The sequence below is a fragment of the Cyanistes caeruleus genome, unplaced genomic scaffold (genome assembly GCF_971803275.1).
Source record: "Cyanistes caeruleus unplaced genomic scaffold, bCyaCae1.hap1.1 HAP1_SCAFFOLD_89, whole genome shotgun sequence".
Lineage (NCBI taxonomy): Eukaryota > Metazoa > Chordata > Aves > Passeriformes > Paridae > Cyanistes > Cyanistes caeruleus.
The window spans coordinates 908,884-932,848 of record NW_028255894.1 but is presented as its reverse complement, the minus strand read 5'-3'; the positions used below and the strand labels follow the sequence as shown (position 1 = coordinate 932,848).

General features: G+C 51.8%; 5 protein-coding genes across 8 annotated transcripts in view; 3 read left to right on the top strand and 2 right to left on the bottom strand.

Moving 5' to 3' along the window:
* LOC147646629 (maestro heat-like repeat-containing protein family member 7) overlaps positions 1-23,965 on the top strand; it is a 237,373-nt gene that overhangs the window by 83,853 nt on the left and 129,555 nt on the right. The window lies entirely within an intron of this gene.
* The window catches only part of LOC147646634 (uncharacterized), a 272,424-nt gene that overhangs the window by 232,659 nt on the left and 15,800 nt on the right, over positions 1-23,965 (top strand). The gene's annotated exons all lie outside the window — the stretch shown is intronic.
* LOC147646628 (maestro heat-like repeat-containing protein family member 7) overlaps positions 237-23,965 on the bottom strand; it is a 170,475-nt gene continuing 146,746 nt past the window's right edge. The window contains exon 17 of the transcript XR_015281824.1: positions 237-363. The gene's annotated coding sequence lies outside the window, so the exon portion shown is untranslated. The remainder of the gene's footprint in view (positions 364-23,965) is intronic.
* On the bottom strand, positions 1,835-2,767 carry LOC147646636 (olfactory receptor 14A16-like). The gene has a single exon (XM_086873176.1). It carries the CDS (start codon positions 2,765-2,767, stop codon positions 1,835-1,837), a length of 933 nt encoding a protein of 310 aa, XP_086729302.1.
* Positions 16,617-17,357, top strand: LOC147646635 (uncharacterized). Its single transcript, XM_086873161.1, has one exon. It carries the CDS (start codon positions 16,617-16,619, stop codon positions 17,355-17,357), a length of 741 nt encoding a protein of 246 aa, XP_086729287.1.

Genomic DNA, 23,965 nt, shown 5'->3' with positions numbered 1-23,965 from the left:
GGCCGGGCTGGCCCCAGCAGTGACTGGGTGGGGACGGGAGGCTGCGGGACCCCGGCTGAGGCTGGGCCGGACCACGGCTGCTCACACCTTGCCGAGCCTAAGCCGTGCCCCGCTGCCGGCCCCCGCTGAGCTGGAGTCCGCTGGGCTCCGGGAGGAGCTCCGGGTGGGTCCAGGCCCCCTCGGCCATGGCCTGTACGGCACATGGTAATTGAAAGAAATTGGCCAGGAGACAAAACTCCTGTTTGATGCCTTTATTAGGATTCAGCTCTTGGGGTTTGGGGGGCCCAAGGGGTTGTTTGCATCACGGCCATTCCCACACTGTCAGCTCCAAAGAGGAGACACAATTCAGCTTTGCAGCACACACTGCAGAGCTGGGGCTTCCATCCTCATGAGAGTAGCCAGTGACCTGTCGTCCTGGTTTGCTGTCTAGGGCTGTCAGTCCTTTCCAGTCCCCTTAGGTCATGGTGATGCAGGAAGATGGTTTCTAAACAGGTTTAGGTGATGCAGGGAGATGATCTTGCATCATAGCTTGCTCAAATACGTTTCCTTGTTGTTTTATTCCTCTGTTAGCTCATTGTTGTGGTGTCCTGCATGCCTTAGTTTGCATTTTACTCGGTTACACAGCTTCCTGGGAGTTTCTTTGTTCTAGTGTGGCACAGTGACCATGGGAGTTGCCTCCTTCTGTGGCATACCTTTCTAATGGGTTGCTTTTGTTAGTTGGATTTAGCCCCCATGGGAGCAGCTCTGTTACAAGGTAGCAGGGAAGTAAGGGGAAAGGGTACAGGAATGTCTCATAAGAACCTTTAAAACACTTCAGAAACTGGTAAGTAATTAATTACTAATTAATTAATTTATTAATAAGTAATTACTAATAGCCATCAGAGTAAACAAGGGGTACAAGGTTTACAAATGGGATAAGAACATTAACTGTACCTAACTAAACACAGTATTTTATCCGGGGTGGATTTCTTGAGAGATTTTATTCATGACATGTGCCTGCAAGGATGCGGCACCTCTCTGAGCTGGGGGAGAGGCCAGGGCTGCACAGGGGGGATGTTGTTGGCAGCTCCATGAGGACGCTCTGGGACGCTGCCCTGGGGTGTCCAGCGCAGTGGGGATGGATCAGCCCCTGCTCTGCTGCTCCTTCCCGTCTCCCCCAGGGACCTTGCAGAGCCCCAGCCATACTGTTTGCCCCCAGCCTGCCCACGGCCACCCTGGGGCAGCTCACGGGGGTTTTCTGTGCTGAGCTTTGGCCTGGCCGTGTTCTTGAGAGAGCCTGGGCAAGGAGCCTGGAGCCCCCAGGCCCTGCCCTGAGGCGTCAGCGCTGCCCCAGCAGTGCCCATGGCCTGTCCCTGCTGCAGCCCCGGCACTGCCACCCCCAGGGCTGTGCCCGGCCCCGAGAGCACTCAGGCCCTGCAGCAACACCAGGGCCAGGAGGGCAGCGGGGCAGTGGCACGGGAGCAGCACTGGCAACACCAAGTGCTGCTGCTCCTGGGCACAGCTGCTGTGCCAGCACTGATCTGCCCCCAGCTCTGCACACAGACACTGCTGCTGCAGCTGCAGAGAAGGGAACAAAAGGGGCATCTCTGGAGAAAACTTTGCTGGGAGATCCTTTAGTACCTTTAAAGCCAGCAAGAGTGCAGCCCCTCATTGACACAGTCTGTGGCCACAGGGAAGGTGGAGAGGGAAACAAAATCAGAAATGGCACAAACAGTGACATTTCTTTGTGGACAAGATTATAAAAGGAAAGCACAGAAAACCTCCAAAATTAAACCAACAGGAAGTAGCAAAGATGATTTTTATTACAAGTGATTTGCAGAAATGTGCCAGCAGTTTAATGTTTCTGAAACCATCCAGTGATCATTCTCCACACTGCAGCCTTGAGCTCCTGGTTCCTCAGGCTGTAGATGAGGGGGTTCAGGGCTGGAGGCACCACCGAGTACAGAACTGACACTGCCAGATCCAGGGATGGGGAGGAGATGGAGGGGGGCTTCAAGTGAGCAACTATGATAGTGATGAAGAACAGGAAGACCACAGCCAGGTGAGGGAGGCAGGTGGAAAAGGCTTTGTGCTGTCCCTGCTCAGAGGGGATCCTCAGCACAGCCCTGAAGATCTGCACATAGGAGAAAACAATGAACACAAAACAGCCAAGTCCTAAACCGATAGTAACTACAATGAGCCCAAGTTCCCTGAGGTTTGCGTGTGAACAGGAGAGCTTGAGGATGTGTGGAATTTCACAGAAGAACTGGCCCAGGGCATTGCCATGGCAGAGGGGCAGAGAAAATGTATTGGCCGTGTGCATGAGAGCATTGAGAAAGCCACTGGCCCAGGCAGCTGCTGCCATGTGGACACAAGCTCTGCTGCCCAGGAGGGTCCCGTAGTGCAGGGGTTTGCAGATGGACACGTAGCGGTCGTAGCACATGATGGTCAGGAGGGAAAGCTCTGCTCCAAGGAAGAAGAGAAGGAAAAAGAGCTGTGCAGCACATCCTGTGTAGGAGATGTCTCTGGTGTCCCAGAGGGAATTGTGCATGGCTTTGGGCACAGTGGTGCAGATGCAGCCCAGGTCAGTGAGGGCCAGGTTGAGCAGGAAGAAGAACATGGGGCTGTGCAGGTGGTGGCTGCAGGCTACGGCGCTGATGATGAGGCCGTTGCCCAGGAGGGCAGCCAGGGAGATGCCCAGGAAGAGGCAGAAGTGCAGGAGCTGCAGCTGCCGCGTGTCTGCCAATGCCAGCAGGAGGAAGTGGCTGATGGAGCTGCTGTTGGACATTTGCTGTGGCTGCACATGGAGACCTGTTCATGAAGAAAAAGAGCAGTGACAAATCAGGAGAGGCTGGGATTCACCCACCTTTGTTGGTGCTCTGGGAAAACTTCACCCAGGTCCCTGACTGAGCTCCAGCTGTGCTGTCTGAGTGTGCCAGGAGCAGCCAGGCCTGTGCCTGGGGGCTCTCCAGGAGCCATCCCTGCCCTGCTGCCCTGGGTTTGTGGCCATGCAGGAGAGGGACAAGGCTGGAAATTCAGGATGTGTTAGGGGAATCACTCCTAATGCAGAAGGGCTTGTTGCCATCTGCACACACACTTCTAAAGTACAGCAGGAGTTGGTTTTACAAATTGTTTTCCTACCCACAAACCATTCCTGCTTCTCTGAGGTCAGAAATCCCCAGCATTTCTGCTGCACTCAGAATTTCCCACTGAGAGATGTGAGAGGCAAAGGATTCCCTGTGGCTTAGGGAAGGTGAGGGGCTGGATGGGCTTGTTCCCAACTGCCCTGGGTTTGCACCTTTGGCTGGAATCAGAGCACAGTCACACTCCTGTGTCACCCTGGCATAAACCAGACCCTGCCCAGAGCAGAGGGATCCCTGAATGTCTCACCCTCTCTAAAGGTCTCTGGGCAAGGTCTCAGCACCCCCCTCTGCCAAGGACACTCATGGCTCCCTTGGCAAAACCAACAGCATTTCCTCAGCTGTGGCATCTCTGCCCTTCCCCGTGGGACATTCAGGGAACTCTGAGAGGCTCTGGCACAGATTTGCAGCCAGGAGGGCAGCTCAGAGCTTGGAAGGACACAGCAAGGAGATCCCCAGTTGTGCCCATGATGGGATCTCAGGGAGGGGGCTCAGCTCATTCCCCTTTGCCACGGACTGCTTTGCCCACAGCCCCACAGGTCACAGGGAAGCTGGGACACCCCATTCCCATGGACACACCTGCCTGGCAGCAATCCCAAGGGCAGGGCCTGACTCAGCTGCTGCAGATGCCAGAGCCTCCCTGAGAGCCCCAGATACCAATGACAATATCAGAGCAGTGCATTTAGGCTGTTTAGGAGGCTCCCAGCAGAGAGACTGAGCACCCAAACTTACAATTCTGGCATCTCTGTAAATGTTCCAACACTACTTTGATAATCCTGGTGTGTCCCCTTCAACTCAGAATGTTCTGTGATTCTGGGATTACAATTCCTCTTCTGTTTCTCTCATCCCCTTTGTTGTCTATAATCAAAAGAGAAAAAAAAAACCCAAACATTTGCAACAGCGTTAGAACAGTAAAGTAAAAACCAGACCTTTATTGGAAACTTCCATGTATCCCAGTAGGGTTGAGGCACACCTGGCCCCTTATTTCAACAATTTATTAAGATTGATTAATTAGGATATTTAACAGAAACATTCAATAGGAGATTCAGCTGCCCCAGTTACACACCCCAGGGTCAACCCATTGGAGTAGGTCCAAGGGTTTCTTTGCCCCAATTTCTGTTATGACTGTTCATATTCTGGTTAAAAACCAAAATGTTCTTCTTGTAGCTCCTCTCCCTGATGATAAGACTATACAGTATTTCAGAAATCTATTTAGAAGATGAGATTATAGTTCTAAAATCTAAAAGAAAGGTTAGGAAACATACCAGAATTAATTAATGATAATAGTTATATAAGTATATAATAGTAGTTTAATAGAGTTAATTAAGGATTATCATTTTATAACTATATACTAATAGTTTACAGATCTAAAAATATATTAAACATATATAAAAAGCAAAAATCTTTTTGTCATCATCCCGGCATTCCCACCCTGCTTAAAGCAAGACATTGAAAACAGTCTCAGGAAAGCTCCTGATCTTTACAGCAATTCCAGTCTCACCTTCTTTTGGGAAGTGTCCTCTGGAGCTGTGCCCAGGCAGGACTGGAGCTGGGAGCAGCCCTGCCCCACACAGCCCCTCTCAGCAGCAGCCCCTGCCCTGCTCAGGGTGGCTCCTTCCCCCCACAGCTTCTCCCCAGCGCTGGGAGCAGCTCCCCGGGCCGGCTGAGAGCTGTCCCTGGCAGGCAGCAGAGTCCCTGCCCCAGCACAGCGCCCTGGGCTGCAGGACCCTGCTCTGCAGGACAGCCCTGGGCACCCCTGGCTGCTCTGCACAAGGGACAGGCAGAGAATGTACTCACAGAGTCTGTAGGCACTGGCATGTTCCAGCTTGAGGAGATGGCTCCAGGAGCTGCAGCTGCATTGTCCTGCAGCCAGAGGCTTCCTGTGCCAAGGGCTGGCAGGGATTCTGCCCCAGGCACTTCTCAGCCCCTTCCCAGCCCTGACTGATTGAAGCTCTCTGTGCCTCTGGGCTGTGCCCAGGGTGGCTGCAGGCAGTGCCCCAGCCCTGCTGGGCTGGCAGAAGAGCTGCTCAGCAAGAGAAATGTGCTTTTGAAGCTCTTCTTGGTTTCCAGGAGCTGCCTCTGTGCCAGGAGCCCGGCCCAGCTCAGCAGCACAGACACAGCAGCAGGACTTTAATGAGCCTCTTGGGGCTTTGTGCTGAGGCCCTGAACATCATTCCCTGACAGGGAGGGGAAGAAAGCTCTCAAGAACTCCAAGTCAGAATCCAAATCCAAAGTTTCTTTCACTTTTAATGGGTCCCACTGAGGGACGTGACTGAGAAAGTGTCCCCAGGCCCCAGGCAGAGCAGAGAACTGGAGGCACTGATGACAGCTGGGGACAAAGAGAAGCCAAGGCTTGGTGCCCTGGGCCACAGCAGCCAATGCTGTGCCAGCAAGGGCTGTGAGGAGACACCTTGTCCTGAGGCCCTGGGGCCTCCTGGCACAGCCCCAGCAAGGCTGGCCACTGTCACCCCCTTGGCCTGCCCTCAGCATCCCCCCTAGCCCACATGCCAGTGGCCTCAGGGATCTGCTGGAAGGAGTCCCTGGGGAGCCTTGCTCAGGAATGGCCCTGGGGGCTCCTTCATGCTCCCAGGGACTGCAGCTTTTTCAAAGGACTTTGGCTTTTGCCTTGGAGTCTCTGAGAGATTTGTGCAATCCTGGCCTCCAATTATCTGCTGTAATTAGTCCCTTGAGAGCCTTTGTCAGTAACAGCACTCAGTGGGGCTCATTAATGCTTCAAGGTACTTCAGTTATTTTAAGATACTTGCTATCTCCTTTTGATACAGACTCTAAAAGAAGTTTGTGCAATCCTGGCCCCAATTATCTGCTTTAACGAGTCCCTTGGGAGCTTTGCATTGACACTCAGTGGGGCTCATCAATACTTTGAGATACTCAGGGCTTTTTCAGCTACTTTGGATTTTCCTTCCCACACTGAGTCTCTGGGAGGTTTTTGTGCAATCCTGGCCTCCAGTTCTCTCCTCCAAGGAGTCCATGAGGAGCCTGTGTTTGGGATGGACCTCAGTGGCACCCATTAATGCCTCAAGAAACTTTGGGTGTTTCCTCTGACTTGGATTCCTGGAAAGGTTTGTGCAATCTCCTCTCAGGCCCTGAGGTTCTAGGGCTCAGCTCCAAATGCACCACGGGGCTCATTAGGATCAAGCAAATCCTAACAAACCATGGCTGTGCCTTGATTTCCCTCTGGTCTGGTGCTGTTCTCAGGAAAGTTTCCTACAATAGTTCTGGAGAAATAGTTCTAAGAGCTTCTAAGAAATATGTATTCCTATTATAAAGGGTGTCTTTTATTCCTGTTCTCTTTAGAGCAGAGGTGATTGCAGCATTCAGTGATGGATATTGATCCAGGATCTCTCCTAAGGAGGTGTGGCCAGGTCAGAGAAGCTGTGCCTTGAGGTCTGACCCAGTGGGGACAACCTTGCTCCACATTCCCCAGCCCCATCCTGTCTCTCCTCACTCCCCTGGGACCTGCTTTGCTCACAGAACTGGCTGCACTCAGGCAAAGAGGGGTTTTCCTTCTTTGATTTTCGCAATCTAAAACTGCTGAGTTTCCCCATGGAAAACAGACACCCTCCTCAAGTGTGTGCCAAGCCCAAGGTGCCACCAAGGAGGTTCCCCTTCCCCAAGGCAGAACCAGGCAAGGAATGTTTCAGACACACAGGGAGTTCTGCAATAAACACAGCCCCAGAGTTGGCTGAAGGCAGAATTAGAGCAGCTGCTGAAGGACAGACAAGCTTTGAACTCCTTGCAGCTGAAAGCACCAAGTGGGTTGTTGGGAGGTGTGTGAGTGAGGCAAGAGTGAGGGAAGGGAAATGCAGAGAGCCCTGGAAGTGTTTCTGTGCAGACAGGCTGCTCCAAGGGCAGCGTTGGACTTCTCTGGAGGGAACTGTGAGGGAGGTTGGGGCAGAGTGACCTCCCCAGTGACCTCAAGATGTCACACAGCCACCTGGGATGTCACAGCCCACTCAGTGGTGTCACACAACCTGCTCTGGGATGTCACACCACCATTCTGTGACGTCACATCTCTTCCTATATGCCACAAAACCACCTCGTGATGTCACATAGCCTCCTGTGATATCACACAGCCACATTTGATGTCACAGCTCACTCTGTGATGTCACAGTCAGCACTGTGATGTCATACAACCTGTCCTGAGATGTCACATGGCTCTTCTGTGATGTCACTGCCCACTTTAGGATTTCATATCACAACCATGTGGTGTCACAGTCTGCTCAGTGATGTCACAACCCTCTCTGTGATATTCTTTATCTAACCTCTAGTGTCATAGTCCTCTCTGTGATGTCACAACCCACTAAGTGATATCACCCAGACCATGCTGTGATGTCATGCAGCCACACTACAATGTCACAACCTGCACTGTGATGTCACAGATCCCCTCTATGATGCTGTAGCTGCTCAGTGACCTCACACAACAAACTCTGTGATGTCACAGCCCCATCTGTGACCTCACACAACCCACTCAGAGCTGTCACACAGCCCCTTTCTGACATCACAGCTGCTCCGGGGCTCCAGGACACAGCCACAGAGGTGCTGCTGGGACACAGCCCCCTCTGGCACATCCCACAGCCCCTGCCAGTGCTGAGCCCCTGGCTGCTCTGTCTGGGCCTGCTCTCTGTGTCCCTGAGCTGCCCTGACAGGGCCCCAGCCCTGCTGGGCTGTGCTCAGGAGCTGCTCCTGGCCAGAGCTGTCTCCCTGCTGTGGTCTGTTCCCATGGCAACATCTGACCCATTGTTATGGTCTGTTTCCATGACAACCATCACAGCCCCTGTTGCTATGGTCAGTCCCTCGGCAGCTCCATGGAGACCCCATGCCAGGGGTGGTTGCCATGGACACCAGCTCAGGCCTGGAGCCAGAGCCCGTTGCCATGGCAACCATTTGCAGGCCCATCCCCAGGCTCATGGGATCCCAGAGCCACAGAATTGGCTGAGTTGGGAGGGAGCCATGGGGATCCTCCAGTCCAACTGCTGGCCCTGCACAGGACACCCCAACAATCCCAGCCTGGGCCTGGCAGCGCTGGCCAAACGCTGCTGGAGCTCAGCCAGCCCTGGAGCTGGGAGCCTTCCCTGGGGAGCCTGTTCAGTGCCCCAGCAGCCTCGCGGGAAAAACCTTTTCCTCACATCCAGCCTAAACCTGCCCGCCTCAGCTCCAGCCGCTCCCTCCACTCCTGTCCCTGGGCACCAGAGGGAAGAGGTTCCCGCAGCCCCCAGCCAGGGACCCGCTCCCAAGGCTGCTGCCATGGCAACCAGGCCTGGCACCAGCTGGGATGCTCGGTTTCCACAGGCTGGGCTTCAGGAATGGCATTCCCCAATTTCCTGCTCCTGCTAAAATCACGCTGCTGCTCTCTTCCCTCCCACCTCCCATGGAAAGCACAAAAGACAAAGATCCCAGGCTGGGATAAGAACAATTTATTGAGAACAGCAACGGGATAAGGAACAAACAGACACAGAAATACATTTCGTAACAGAAAGGATAAGACAAACCATTCACAGGGAAAACTAAACCACCACCGACTGTTTCTTCCTGGACATGCATTTCCTCCTGCCAAGAAAGGACACCCTTCTACTCTGGTGAGAGAGAGGGAGTCTTTTTCCTGCCCCTGGCAATGACCTGAGATGGGATGGAATATAATGACAGGGACATGGTCAGACTCTCATGTTCTTCAATCCCACATCATGTCATTGCCATGGGCAGGAAAAGGTACAGGTGTCTTCCCAGCATGGATCACAGGGAACATGGATCACCACGTCTCTTCCCAATGTCAGTCTTCCAATGCAGGATGAAGCTGGAGCAGCGCACGAAGCTCTTCCTGCATTTGGACCACTCGCAGGGCTTCCCTTACTGGTGCTTCTGTTGGTGTCTGGTCAAGTGAGAGCTCTGGGTGAAGCTCTTCCCACACTGTGCACACTTGTGGGGCCTCTCCCCAGTGTGGATGTGCCGGTGCCTGATGAGGTGGGAGTTTTGCTTGAAGCCCTCCCCACAGTCGGGGCAGCGGAAGGGCCTCTCATCCGTGTGAATCCGCTGGTGCAGGAGGAGATTGGAGCTGCTCTGAAACCTCTTCCCACACTCCCCACACTCGTAGGGGCTCTCCCCAGTGTGGATGCGCTGGTGACGGACGAGTTGGGAGCTGCAGCTGAAGCCCTTCCCACATTCCCCACACTCATAGGCCCATTCCCCAGTGTGGATCATCTGGTGGCAGATAAGGCGGTTGCTCTGGCTGAAGCTCTTCCCACACTCCAAGCACTTGTAGGGCTTCTCCCCATCCTGAAGCTGCTCATGGACCACCAGCTCAGAGCCCTGACTGGATCTCCGGCCGCCTTCCCGGCACAGGGTGGGTCTTTCCTCCTCAGAGCACCCTGGGATGGCTTTGGAGCCCCTCCTCCTGCGGGATCTCTGGAGCTTTTCCTCCCCGTTGGATTCCTGAGCCATGGAGCTGCTCAAATCAGCCTCTTCCACGAGGTTCTGCTGTGGGGATTTGTCCTCCCTGGTCTCCATCCTCAGCTCCTTGTCTGGGGGAGGAAGGACAAGGAGAGGATGGGATTTGCCTCCGTGCCAGAGGGAAGGGGAAGGAGATCCCCCCAGTGCGTCCCCGGCAGGACGGCGTCGGCAGCGGGGCTGTCCTGCAGCCGGGGGCCATGCTGGGCTGGGAGATGGAGCAGGAGAGAGGGGGAAAGGGGCACTGACTTCCTCCTCACCTGCCTGGGTGTCCTGGGGCATCTTCCTCTTCCTCACAGCCTGCTTCTCCATCTGGCCAAAGTTTGGGATTGGAAAATCCTGGTTTAGGAGAAAACAAGGAATGAGCACATGGACTCTGATGGTACTTCTTACCAAGTCCATATTTAGAAGTCATTGGGGCATCTGCGGTGCCTTGGTTTGAAAGGAAAGATGTTTGCTAAGGAAAGCAGAAACCTCCATTTAAATTGATAAAAATGTAAACATCCCATCCCCTCCGAATTCTTATAATCTTGAAATCAAAGTGCTCTCAGGTAATGATCTGGGAATAGGAACAATATTTTTTTTTCTAAAGAAAGGAAAATGAAAATTCAGCAGTACAAAAAAAACCCAACAACAAATAGACAACCCACCAACAGAGTCAGAATACAACCTTACATCCAGTTCGTCAGGGTGCTGGTAGCAGTCTGATTAAATGGTGGCTGCAGTCCTCCTGGAGTGACTGATGTGGTTCTGTTGAAGCAATGATCCCATAGAAGATTGTAGCTTACCTCTGAAGTTCCAGTGCTGTAGATGGGTCTGGTCTCTCCTCTGAGAATCCAGTGGAGAAAGACTGCCTCTGGTGTTCTGATTATAAGATTATATCCATGCAGGAATGCTTGGCTCCTCCCCCTGGGTGGAGCATCTCACAATGGGATGATGTCATTTTATCAGTCCTGCAGTGAGACTCAATGGCCCATTAACAGAAGATATCCCCCTGGAGGGAGGATGGGTGGTGGAAGAGATAAAGAACCCTGCCCCACCTGGTTTTAATGGCTGGCCCATTAACAGAAGATATCCCCCAGTTATGAGGGATGGGTCATGGAGAAGATAATGAAAACTGCTGTACCACTTTTTAACAAATGGTGATAGAAAACATGCTTTTGGTTACATCTTGCATTGCAACCCAGGACATGGAGTCCATATGAACCCCCCAAAAACCAAGATGCAGTCCTGAAAATGCCTTCCATGAGTTCCTTGTCTCTGGTCTCACTCCTTTGGTGTTCAGGGGTTCCTCCCTGTCCCAGCTGCTGGGGGTCATACTTGTACTTTGGGTCCCTTGTCTGCTCGGTCCTTGAGCTCTTCAGGCTGCTGGGTGTGCCAGGAATCAAAAAAGTTCCCCCTGTTTCCATCTCCCCACTTAGGGATGCTGGGATCCCCCAGTATCCCTCCAAGGGGCATTTTCCACTCATCTTTGGGGTTCTTCATTCTCCAAACATCCCCCCCAAAAAAACACAACCCAAGAAGGACCCCCCACGATATCTGGGCCAAGTTCCCCCTCCCCGGTCACCTGTGGGATGGGAGGTGATGATCCCACAGGTGGAGAGCTGTGAATTCAGGGAGTGCTTGACCTCGTGTTTCCTTCTTTCTCTGATCCTCCTTTGTCCCTCCTTCAGACTGATGAAGCTGCTCAAGGAGTCAGAAGCAAAACTCCAAGTCCCTTGGAGCATCAATCAGCCCCACTGAGGGCAGGGACTGCCAAAGGCTCCCCAGGGACTGGTGAGAGCAGATCCTGGAGGCCAGGATTGCCAGGAACCAAAGGCTCTGAGCAGGGAACTGCAATGCTGAGCAAGCCCTGGCTGGGTTGGAGGAAGCAGAAAGGCCAAGCCCTGAGCCCAGGCCTGGCCCAGCAGGGCCTGTCCCTCACGGGTGGCTCGGGGCTCTTTGTGGGGCAGTGGGATGTGAGGGGCAGCAAGGACAAATGCCATAAACCTGTGTGACACTCCAGATCATTATGGAACCAAGGGGCTAGTGTGACACCATGGGAAGTTGTGGAACCAAGGGGATTGTTGTGGCACTCTTGGGCCCATGGAACCAAGGGACCATTGGGACACTCTGGGGCCTTATGGAAACAAGAGGCCACTGTGAGCCTGCAGGGCTGTAACACCCCAGAACACTTCAATGCTGGTGGTAACCAAAGGTTCCTGTGCTTGAGTTTGGTGCACAGGAGAAACAACAACCAGATCATCTCAGCATGGACAGATGCAAAGAATATTATTGGTAGGAAGGGACCCACAAGGACCATCAAGTCCAGCTCTTAATATAATGGCCCACACAAGGACTGAACCCACAAACTCGGTGCTGCTGGCACCATTCTCTGACCAACTGAGCTAAGAAGTCAAAATGACACAAAATTCTACTGGCAAAATATAGACAGTCAAGAAATTTTGGCAAAGGGTTTAATACAACATCCAACTGAACATAAAACTCTTACCATAGCATTAACTTTGCAAACTTAGCTCATTTAACCTAAAAAGTGTTAACCCTTAAGATGTTATCTATCCAAAAATGTTCCAGATACATAGGATTAGAAGGAGAAGAAATAGAAAACAGAAGGACAGAAGATCTACAGAAAAACACTTCCAGGATGATCCCAGTCACTCCCACTACAATCTCAGTCACCCCCAGTATGAGCTGTTGCACCCAGCCACCCCTAGTATGGTTCCAGTCACACCCAGGCCCTCCCAGTATGATTCCAGTCATGGCCAGAGTGACTCCCTGTCACTCCCAGGATGGGCCCAGTTGCTCCCAGTCACCTCCAGCATGGTTCCAGTCCCAGCCAGCACCTTTGCAGTCACTTCCAGTATGATCCCAGCTAGTTCCAGTAGGATCCCAGTATGACCCCAGCATGGGCACAGCTGCTCCCAGGATTATCCAGCATGGTTCCAGTTGTTCCCATTTACCTGCACTGTGGTTTCAGTCTCTCCCAGTCTATCCCAGTTGCTCTCAATCACTCCTCAGGTGTTTCCAGCCTGATCCCAGTTGCTCCCAGCCACTCCCAGTCACCCTGAGTGCAGTCCCAGTTGCTGCCAGTATGGTCCCAGTCTTGCTCAGCATGGCCCAACTGCTCCCACTGTGATCCCAGTAGGATGCCAGTTACCGTCAGGATGGTTCCAGTTGCTCCCTGTTCCTCCCAGTGTGATTCCAGTTGCACCCAGTTGGCCCCAGTATAGTTCCAGTTGCTCCCCAGATGATCCCAGCTGCTCCCTGCATGGTCCCAGTTATGCCCAGCTGGAGTTGCCCCCAGTGTAGACCCTGTCACTCCCAGTTGCTCCCAGTTGTCCCCAGCATGGTTCCCATTGTTCCCAGTGTGTTCCCAGTCATCCCCAGTATGATCACAGACACTCCCAGTATATCCCAGCTGCCCTCAGCATGTCCATAGCCATTCCCAGACAGTCCTAGTAATCCCAGTTAGGTGCTTGTTATCCCAGTATGATCTCAGGCCCAGTATATCCCAGTCGAACTGGGATTCACTCCCTGAATTCACAGCCCACCCGTGGGATCATCACCCCCCCATCCCACAGGTGACGAGGGAGGGGGAGCCCGGCCCAGATATCCTGGGGGCTTCCTGGGTTGGGTTTTTGGGGGTGATGATTAGAGAATGAAGAAAACCAAAGCTGAAAAGAAAATGCCCTTTAGGGGGACATTTGGGGTTCCCAGTGGCAGCTGCTGGCAGAGGCAGCCTGGAGGAGCAGAGCCCTGTGTCCCCGAGGACCCCAAAGTGGGGAGCCCAGAGAGGGGGAGCGCCATGATTTGTGGGACCCTCAATTGCATAGAGAGGGGCAGGGGGGTCTCCTTGGTCCCCCTGCACCCCCAAGAAGGGAATAAGGGGAGCAGGGACCCTGGGACCCCAAAAACTTCCAGCATCCCTAAGTGGGGAGATTGAAATGGGAAGAACTTTTCAAATTCCTGGCACTCCCAGCAGCTAGAAGAGGTCAGGGACCAAGGAGACAGGGGACCCACAGTACAAGCATGACCCCCAGAAGCTGGGACAGGGGGAAACCCTGAACAGCAAAAGGGAGAGAACAGAAATGGGGAACTTCTGGAAAGCATTTTCAGGGCCAAATTTTGGTGGTGTACAATTTTTATGGACCCCATGTCCTGGGTTGCAATGCAAGATGCAACCAAATGTATGTATTCTATCACCATGTTAAAAACTAGAGGAGCAGTTTTCTTTATCTCTTTCATCACCCATCCCTCATAACTGGGGGATATCTTCTGTTAATGGGCCAGCTGTTAAAACCAGGTGGGGCAGTGTTCTTTATCTCTTCCACCACCCATCCTTCCTCCAGGGGGATATCTTCTGTTAATGGGCCATTGAGTCTCAGTGCAGGACTGATAAAATGACATCATCCCATTGTGAGATGCTCCAGCCAGGGGGAGGAACCAAGCATCCCAGTGACTCCCAGTCACTCCCACTACAATCTCACTCACTCCCAGTATTTGCTGTTACACCCAGTCACCCCTGGTATGGTTCCAATCACTCCCATATCCTTCCAGCATGATTCCAGTCATGGCCAGAGTGACTCCCTGTCACTCCCAGGATGGGCCCAGTTGCTCCCAGTCACCTCCAGCATGGTTCCAGTCACAGCCAGCACCTTTGTGGTCACTTCCAGTATGATCCCAGCTAGTTCCAGTAGGATCCCAGTATGACCCCAGCATGGGCACAGCTGCTCCCAGGATTATCCAGTGTGCTTCCAGTTGCTCCCATTTACCTGCACTGTGGTTTCAGTTTCTCCCAGTCTATCCCAGTTGTCCTAGTCACTTCTCAGATGCTTCCAGGCTGATTCCAGTTGCTCCCAGCCACTCCCAGTCATCCTGAGTGCAGTTCCAGTTGCTGCCAGTATGGTCCCAACATGGCCCAACTGCTCCCACTGTGATCCCAGTAGGATGCCAGTTACCCTCAGGATGGTTCCAGCTGCTCCCTGTTCCTCCCAGCATGATTCCAGTTGATCCCAGTTGGCCCCAGTATAGTTCCAGTTGCTCCCCAGATGATCCCAGCTGCTCCCTGCATGGTCCCAGTCATGCCCAGTTGGAGTTGCCCCCAGTGTAGACCCTGTCACTCCCAGTTGCTCCCAGTTGTCCCCAGCATGGTTCCCATTGTTCCCAGTGTGTTCCCAGTCATCCCCAGTATGATCACAGACACGCCCAGTATATGCCAGCTGCCCTCAGCATGTCCATAGCCATTCCCAGACACTCCTAGTAATCCCAGTTAGGTGCTTGTTATCCCAGTATGATCTCAGGTCCAGCATATCCCAGTCAAGCTGGGATTCACTCCCTGAATTCACAGTTCCCCCATCCATGGGATCAACACCCCCCCTATCCCACAGGTGACGAGGGAGGGGGAGCCCGGCCCAGATATCCTGGGGGCTTCCTGGGTTGGGTTTTTGGGGGTGATGATTGGAGAATGAAGAACACCAAGGCTGAGAAGAAAATGTCCTTTAGGGGGACATTTGGGGTTCCCAGTGGCAGCTGCTGGCAGAGGCAGCCTGGAGGAGCAGAGCCCTGTGTCCCCCAGGACCCCAAAGTGGGGAGCCCAGAGAGGAGGAGTGCCATGATTCGTGGGACTCTCAATTGCATAGAGAGGGGCAGGGGGGTCTCCTTGGACCCCATGCATCCCCAAGAAGGGAATAAGGGGAGCAGGGACCCTGGGACCCCAAAAACCCCCTGCATCCCTAAGTGGGGAGATGGAAATGGGAGGAAGTTTTCAAATTCCTGGCACTCACAGCAGCCAGAAGAGGTCAGGGACCGAGTGGACAGGGGACCCACAGTACAAGTGTGACCCCCAGCAGCTGGGACAGGGGTGAAAGCCTGAACACCAAAAGGGAGAGAACAGAGATGGAACTAGAACTCCTGGGAGGCATTTTCTGGGCCAGATTTTGGTGGTGTAAAATTTTTATGTACCCCATGTCTTGGGTTGCAATGCAAGATTCAAACAAAAGCATGTATTCTCTCACCATCTGTTAAAAACCAGAGGAGCAGTTTTCTTTATCTCTTTCATCACCCAGCCCTCATAACTGGGGGATATCTTCTGTTAATGGGCCAGCTGTTAAAACCAGGTGGGGCAGTGTTCTTTATCTCTTCCACCACCCATCCTTCCTCCAGTGAGATATCTTCTGTTAATGGGCCATTGAGTCTCACTGCAGGACTGATAAAATGACATCATCCCATTGTGAGATGCTCCACCCAGGGGGAGGAGCCAAGCATTCCTGCATGGATATAATCAGAGCATCAAAGCACCACAGGCAGTCTTTCTCCACTGGATTCCCAGAGGAGAGACCAGACTCATCTACAGCACCGGAACTTCAGAGGTAAGCTACAATCTTCTATGGGATCATTGCTTCAACAGAAGCACATCAGTCACTCCAGGAGGACTGCAGCCACCATTTAATCAGACTGCTACCAGCATGCTAACCAACAGGGTGTCAGGTTGTATTCTGACTCTCTCAGACTGTTTTTTTTTTGTTGGTTTTTTTCTTTTATACTGCTGCATTTTCATTTTTATTCCTTTAGTAAAGAACTATTATTTCTATTCCTATATCTTTATCTGAGATCACTTTGATTTCAAGATTATAATAATTTGGAGAGGGCTGTTGCTTACATTTTTATCAATTTCAATGGGGGTTTCTGCTTTCCTTAGCAAACACCTTTCCTTTCAAACCAAGACACCCCAGATGCCCTGGTGACTTCTAGAGGGACTTGGACAGAGGGACCTTCAAATTCAACTTGCTCATTCCTTGTTCTCTCCCGAACCAGGATTTCCCAATCCCAAACCTTGGCTGGATGGATGAGAAGGCTGCAAGGAAGAGGAAGATCTCCCAGGAATCCCAGGCAGGTGAGGAGGAAGTCAGTGCCCCTTTCCCCCTCTCTCCTGTGTCTGCTGGGGACGCATTGGAGGGATCTCCTTCCCCTTCCCTCTGGCACGGAGGCAAATCCCATCCTCTCCTTGTCCTTCCTCCCCCAGACAAGAAGCTAAGAATGGAGACCAGGGAGTACAAATCCCTGCGGCACAACCTCGTGGACAAGGCCGTTCTGAGCAGCTCCACGGTGCAGGAATCCAATGGGGAGGAAAATCCCCAGAGATCCCACAGGAGGAGGGGCTCCAAACCCATCCTAGGGTGCTCTGAGGAGGAAAGACCCACCCTGTGCCGGGAAGGCGGCCAGAGATCCAGGCAGGGCTCTGAGCTGGTGGTCCATGAGCAGCCTCAGGATGGGGAGAAGCGCTACAAGTGCTTGGAGTGTGGGAAGAGCTTCAGCCAGAGCAACAGCCTGATCAGCCACCAGATGATCCACACTGGGGAATGGCCCTATCAGTGTGGGGAGTGTGGGAAGGGCTTCAGTTTCAACTCCCACCTCATCATCCACCAGCGCATCCACACTGGGGAGAGGCCCTATGAGTGTCCCGAGTGTGGGAAGAGGTTTCACAGCAGCTCCAGTCTTGTCCTGCACCAGCGGATTCACACGGATGAGAGGCCCTTCCGCTGCCCTGACTGTGGGGAGGGCTTCAAGCGAAACTCCCACCTCATCAGACACCGGCGCATCCACACTGGGGAGAGGCCCTACGAGTGTGGGGAATGTGGGAAGAGATTCAGCCACAGATCCAACCTCAATACCCACAAACACATCCACACTGGGGAGAGGCCTTACAAGTGTACCCAGTGTGGGAAGAGCTTCTCAGACAGGTCTAACTTTGGCAGACACCAACGGAGGCACCGGTAAGGGAAGCCCTGCAAGTGCCTCAAAATACAGGAAGAGCTTTGTGCACTGCTCCAGCTTCATCCGCCCATGGAGGATCCACGTTGGAAAGAGACCTGGTGATCCATGTTCCCTGGGATCCATGCTGGGAACACACCTGTATCTTTTCCTGCCCATGGCAATGTCATGATGTGGGATCAAAGAATGTGAGACTGTGATCATGGTCCATTATATTCAATCCCATCTCAGGTCATTGCCAGAGGCAGGAAAAGGACTCCCTCTCTCTCACCAGAGAAGGGTGTCCTTTCTTGGCAGGAGGAAATACGTGGCCAGGAAGAGTCAGTTGGTGGTATTTTAGTTTTCCCTGTGAATGGTTTGTCTTATCCTTTCTGTTACCAAAATTGTTTCTGTTCCTGTTTTTGCCTTATCTCGTTGCTGTTCTCAATAAATTGTTCTTATCCCAGCCTGGGATCTTTGTCTTTTGTGCGTTCCATGGGAGATGGGAGGGAAGTGAGCAGCAGCACGGTTTCAGCAGGAGCAGGAAATTGAGGAATGCCATTCCTGAAGCCCAGCCCATGGAAACCGAGCATCCCAGCTGGTGCCAGGCCTGGTTGCCATGGCAGCAGCCTTGGGAGCGGGTCCCTGGCTGGGGGCTGCGGGAACCTCTTCCCTCTGGTGCCCAGGGCCAGGAGTGGAGGGAGCGGCTGGAGCTGAGGCGGGCAGGTTTAGGCTGGATGTGAGGAAAAGGTTTTTCCCGCGAGGCTGCTGGGGCACTGAACAGGCTCCCCAGGGAAGGCTCCCAGCTCCAGGGCTGGCTGAGCTCCAGCAGCGTTTGGCCAGCGCTGCCAGGCCCAGGCTGGGATTGTTGGGGTGTCCTGTGCAGGGCCAGCAGTTGGACTGGAGGATCCCCATGGCTCCCTCCCAACTCAGCCAATTCTGTGGCTCTGGGATCCCATGAGCCTGGGAATGGGACTGCAAATGGTTGCCATGGCAACGGACTCTGGCTCCAGGCCTGAGCTGGTGTCCATGGCAACCACCCCTGGCATGGGGTCTCCATGGAGCTGCTAAGGGACTGATCTTAGCAACAGGGCCTGTGATGGTTGTCATGTAAATAGCATAGCAACAGGGGGCTGGTTATGGCTGCCATGGAAACAGACCATAACAATGGGGCAGATGTTGCCATGGGAACAGACCATAGCAACAGGGAGACAGCTCTGGCCAGGAGCAGCTCCTGAGCACAGCCCAGCAGGGCTGGGGCCCTGCCAGGGCAGCTCAGGGACACAGAGAGCAGGCCCAGACAGAGCTGCCAGGGGCTCAGCACTGGCAGGGGCTGTGGGATGTGCCAGAGGGGGCTGTGTCCCAGCAGCACCTCTGTGGCTGTGTCCTGGAGCCCCAGAGCAGCTGTGATGTCAGAAAGGGGCTGTGTGACAGCTCCGAGTGGGCTGTGTGAGGTCACAGCTGGGGCTGTGACATGACAGAGTTTGTTGTGTGAGGTCCCTGAGCAGCTACAGCATCATAGAGGGGACTGTGTGACATCATAGAGATGGCTGTGGCATCATAGCATGGCTGTATGTCATCATAGACCTGGTTTTGAGGTCAAAGTATGTGCTGTGACATTACAGGGTATCTGTATGACATCACAGAGATGGTTGTATGACATCACTGATGGGGTTATGACATCACAGAGCTGGCTGTGACATCATAAAGGATGGTGTGAGACCATTGAGCAGAGACTGACATCATAGAGGGTGGCTCTGTGACATCACAGACCTGGATGTGACGTCACAGAACAGACTGTGACATCACAGGTTGAATTTTTGACATCAGAGTCTTCTGTGACATCACAGTACAGCTGTATGACAACACATGATAACATCCCAGAGTTGGCTCACTTAACAGAGGTCAAACTTAACAGGACTTCAGTTATACCTTAACCTTAACTGAAACCTCAAATGCCACAATTTAGTAAAACAACAGCATTTACTGGATTTAACCCAATTTATAACCTATGACTTTTTGATTTAACAGAGGGATAATCCTTAACAATATTCAACTTAGCTTATAACTTATATTAAACTTTAAAAAGAGCAACACTAGGCAGCATTTAACTTAGCTTTTACCTAATGACTTACCCTCACCCACAGGCCTGCCTGACTCAGATCTCCAAGGCACTCCAGCCCCTCCCAGAGCAGCATTTCTGCCACATTTGCCAGGGCACAGCACTGGTGTGTGCACATAGACACAAAGAGGCAGTGCAAGGCAGCTGTGAGAAATTCCCCTGCAGGGCAGGGAAATGCTCCCTGCGGATGCTTTGGCATCTCCCCAGCGGGCCAAGGGCTGAGCCTGGAGGAGTGGGGGGATCGGCCCAGGCTCCGTCCTTGTTCGGGGATGCCCCGAGTGCAGCAAACGGGAGAGTTCCCGGCTCACAGAGGCCCCACTCCGAGGGAGGTGGCTGGCCCAGGAGAGCTGCAAGGGGCTCCTTTTGGAGCGCTGTTTGTAGGGCCCCAAGAGAGGGGCTTCAGGCACAGCAATGTTTCATCCTGGCCGCACTTGGCATCAACAGCTTTCTTTGCAAGGCTGAGAACAGGGATGTTGTGCCACGCAGGGAACAGGAACAGTTCCCAGGGCTGCTCCTGAAGCAAGCAGGAGCTGCTTGGGCAGCAGCAGTGCCTGGGAGCAGACAGTGTTTCTGATGAGCTGCAGAGGAGCTGAGCCCAGGGGCTGTTGGCCAAGGCCCAGGCCCAAGGAGCATTTCTCAGCTGGCAGGGCGGCCTGAGAAGGGGAGGGGGGAATGCACCAGCACAGGGCCCCATGGAACCAAGGGGCCATTGTGACACTGCAGGGCCCCATGGAACCAAGCAGAACATTCTGACGCAGGGTGGCTCCATGGAACCAAGCAGAACATTCTGACACTGTGAGGCTCCATGGAACCAAGGATCCATTGTGATACAACAGGGCCACATGGAGGCAAGTGGACCACAGTGACTCTGGGGGCTCCGTGGGACCAAAGGTCCATTGTGACACTGCGGGGCTTCATGGTATCATGGACACCATTGTGACAATGTGTGGCTTCGTTGAGCCAATGAGTCCTGCCCCTGCACCCTCACACAGGCTGAGATGGACACTGCTGGTTTCTCTGGCAGGCTCTCTGAGCCCAGCCCAGCTCCCTCCAAGCTGTCCCAGCTGCCCTGAGCTCTCAGCAGCACCCAGGGCCTCTCCCCAGCACAGCCCAGCCGGCTCTGGCCCCACAGCTCTGCTCAGGGCCGGCTGCTCTGGGCACTGCCCCACGGCCTCAGCCCCTCTGCAGGGCACAGCAGCAGCTGCAGCTCAGAGAGGCCTCAGCCCCAGCCATGGGGGAAGGTGCTTGGCCAAGGGAAAAGGAGGCTCCCTGGGTGCCCTGCTCCCCTCTCCCTGAGGTGCCGAGAGCTCTGCAGCCCCTCCTGCCATCCCATCTGCCCAGGCCAGCACAAGAGCCCTGGTCTTGGGGCTCTCAGGAGCTGCTCCTGCTCCAGGCCCAGGGCCCATTCCAAAGCTGGGATAGCCAGAAAGCTGTGCCCATTTCTGTTCATTCCTGTTCTAAGGAGGACGGATCCTCAGCCACCTGGAGAATGCTAATGAATTTTGCTACTCCAGAGGCCACCTCTTCCTTGGGCTCATGGAACCAAGAGGCCCCTGTGACACTGCAGGGCCTTGTGGAACCATGCAGAGCATTGTGACAGAGCAGGACCTTGTGTCATGATGGGGCCATTGGGACACTGCAGGGCCCCATGGAACCAAGGGGACAGTGTTGCTCCTCAGGGATTCATGGAATGAAGGAAACATGTTTGACACCATGGTGCCCTTGGGACCAAGAGGCCATGGTGACACTGTGGAACCAAGGAGAGCATTGCTGCACTGTGAGACCTCATGGAAGCAAGGATCCACTGAGACACTGTGGGGCATTGGGGGACCAAGGTGCCATTGTGACACTGTGGGGCCCAAGGATCCAAGGGACTTTGTGACACCAAGGGGTTCCATGGAACCAAAGGGACATTGTGACTCTGGGAGGCCTCATGGAATCCTGGAGACCATTATGACACTCTAGGACCCCATGGAACTGTGGTGACACCAGGTTGGCTGGGAGTGTTGATGTGCTGCAGGGTAGGAGGGCTCTGCACAGGGAGCTTGACAGGCTGGATCCAGGGCCCAAACCCAACAAGGTGAGGTTTAACAAGTCCAAGTGTCAGGTCCTGCACTTTGGCCATAACAACCCATGCAACATAAAGGCTGGGGACAGAGTGGCTGGACAGCAGCCAGGCAGAAAGGGACCTGGAGCACTGATGGACAGCAGGCTGGGCATGAGCCAGCAGTGTGCCCAGGTGGCCAAGGAGGCCAATGGCCCCTGGCCTGGATCAGGAACTGTGTGGCCAGCAGGAGCAGGGCAGGGATTCCTCTCCTCTACTCTGCACTGGTTGAGCAGCACCTCAAGTGCTGTGTCCAGTTCTGGGCCCCCAATTTAGGAAGGCCATGGAGGGGCTGGAGCGTGTCCAGAGAAGGGCAACAAGGCTGGTGAGGGGTCTGGAGCACAAGTCCTGTAAGTGATAGTAAAAGGTCTCAAAATCTTAGAAAATTCGGGGACTTAGAGAGGAAGTTAGGTTTGGAAAGGCCTTGGAAAAGTAGGCCCTGGGAAATGTTAGGCCTTGTACTTGCTAAAGATCAGGTCAAACTGCACCTGTGTAGTCAGTATATGATCATGATACAATTGTTAGATGTGATTAGATATAATTATTGTTTAAAGAACATGAGGAACAATGTGAGGGGGCTGGGGGGTATCACAAGAAATCCATGCTTGGGTAAAAACAATGCATACAATAGAACAATGTAAGTTTAGTAATTAATATGTGAGTTATATAATGATAGAGTATAAAACATGTTCAGTCCAAAACCAAGATGGGTCAGATTTGGGTATGTGTACCCCTGACACCCAGAGCTCTTCAATAAAGCACCTGCATATGATCATTCGTGATTATGTGTGTTCCTGAATGTTAACAAATTCAGCAGATTTTACTGGAATTTTGTGAGATATTTGTGAAATTTTGTGGAATTTTTGTGGAATTTTGCAGGATATTGAGGATATTTTGTGGGATGTTTCTGGAATTTTGTGGGATATTGAGGAGACTTGCAGACTTTTGAAGGATTTTTCTTAGATTTTGCGGAAATTTGTGGACATTTTGTGGGATGTTTCTGGAATTTGGTAGGATTTTGAGAAGATATAGGGTTTTTTTTTAATTTTTCAGCAATTCCGTGGGATTTTGCTGGAATTTAATGGGATTTTGAGAAAATATAAATAATTTTAAGGGATTTTTCTTGAATTTTGTGGGATTATCTTGAATTTTGAGGGACTTTGAATTTTGTGGGATATTGAGAAAATTTAAATAATTTTGTGGGATTTTTTCTTGAATTTTGTGGATTTTTGTGGAATTTTGTGTGATATTGAGGAGACTTGAAGAATTTTGAAAGATTTTTCTTAGATTGTGTGCAAATTTGTAAAGATTTTGTGGGATGTTTCTAGAATTTGGTAGGGTTTTGAGAAGATTTAAGAAATTTTGTGGGATGTTTCTGGAATTCTGTGGGATTTTTATGGAATTTTGTGGGATTTTTGTAGAATTTTTTGGGATATGGATGAAACTTGAAGAATTTTGAGGGATTTTTCTAGGATTGTATGGAAATTTGTAATTATTCTGTGGGATGTTTCTGGAATTTTGGGGGATTTTGAGTAAATTTTCTTGGGCATTTCAAGAATTTTGTGGCATTTTTCTGAAATTTTATGGCATTTTGAGAAAATTTAAATAATTTTGTGGGAATTTTATGGAATTTTGTAAGATTTTTTGGGAATGTTGTGGAATTTTCTGGGATTTTGTAGGATTTTGAGAAGACTTGAGTAATTTTGAAAGATTTTTCTTAGATTTTGTGGAAATTTGTTAAGATTTTGTGGGATATTTCTGGAATTTGGTAGGGTTTTGAGAAGATTTTTCTGGAGTTTTGTGGGATGTTTCTGGAATTTGGTGTGATTTTGAGGAGGCTTGAAGTATTCTGAGGGATTTTTCTTAGATTTTATAAAACTTTGTGGAATTTTGTGGGATATTTGTGGAATTTTGTCAGATTATTCTGGAATTTTGTAGAATTTTGTGGGATTTTGAAGACACATGAAGAATTTTGATGGATTTTTCTAAGATTGTGTGGAAATTGGAGTAGATTTTGTGGGATGTTTCTGGAATTTGATGGGGTTTTGAGAAGATTTAGGGAATTTTATGAGATTTTTCTGTAATTTTGAGGGATTTTTCTTAGATTTTGTAGAAATTTGTGGAATTTTGTGGGATTTTTGTGGAATTTTGAAGGATTTAGAGGAGACAGGAAGAATTTTGAGGGATTTCTCTTATATTTTGTGGAAATTTGTAATGATTTTGTGGGACTTCTGTGGAATTTTGTGGGATTTTGAGGAGACCTGAAGAATTTTGAGGGATTTTTCTTAGGTTGTGTGGAAACTGGACATTTTGTGAGATGTTTCTGGAATTTGGTGAGATTTTTGTGGAATTTTGAAGGATTTTGAGGAGACAGGAAGAATTTTGAGGGATTTTTTCTTAGATTTTGTG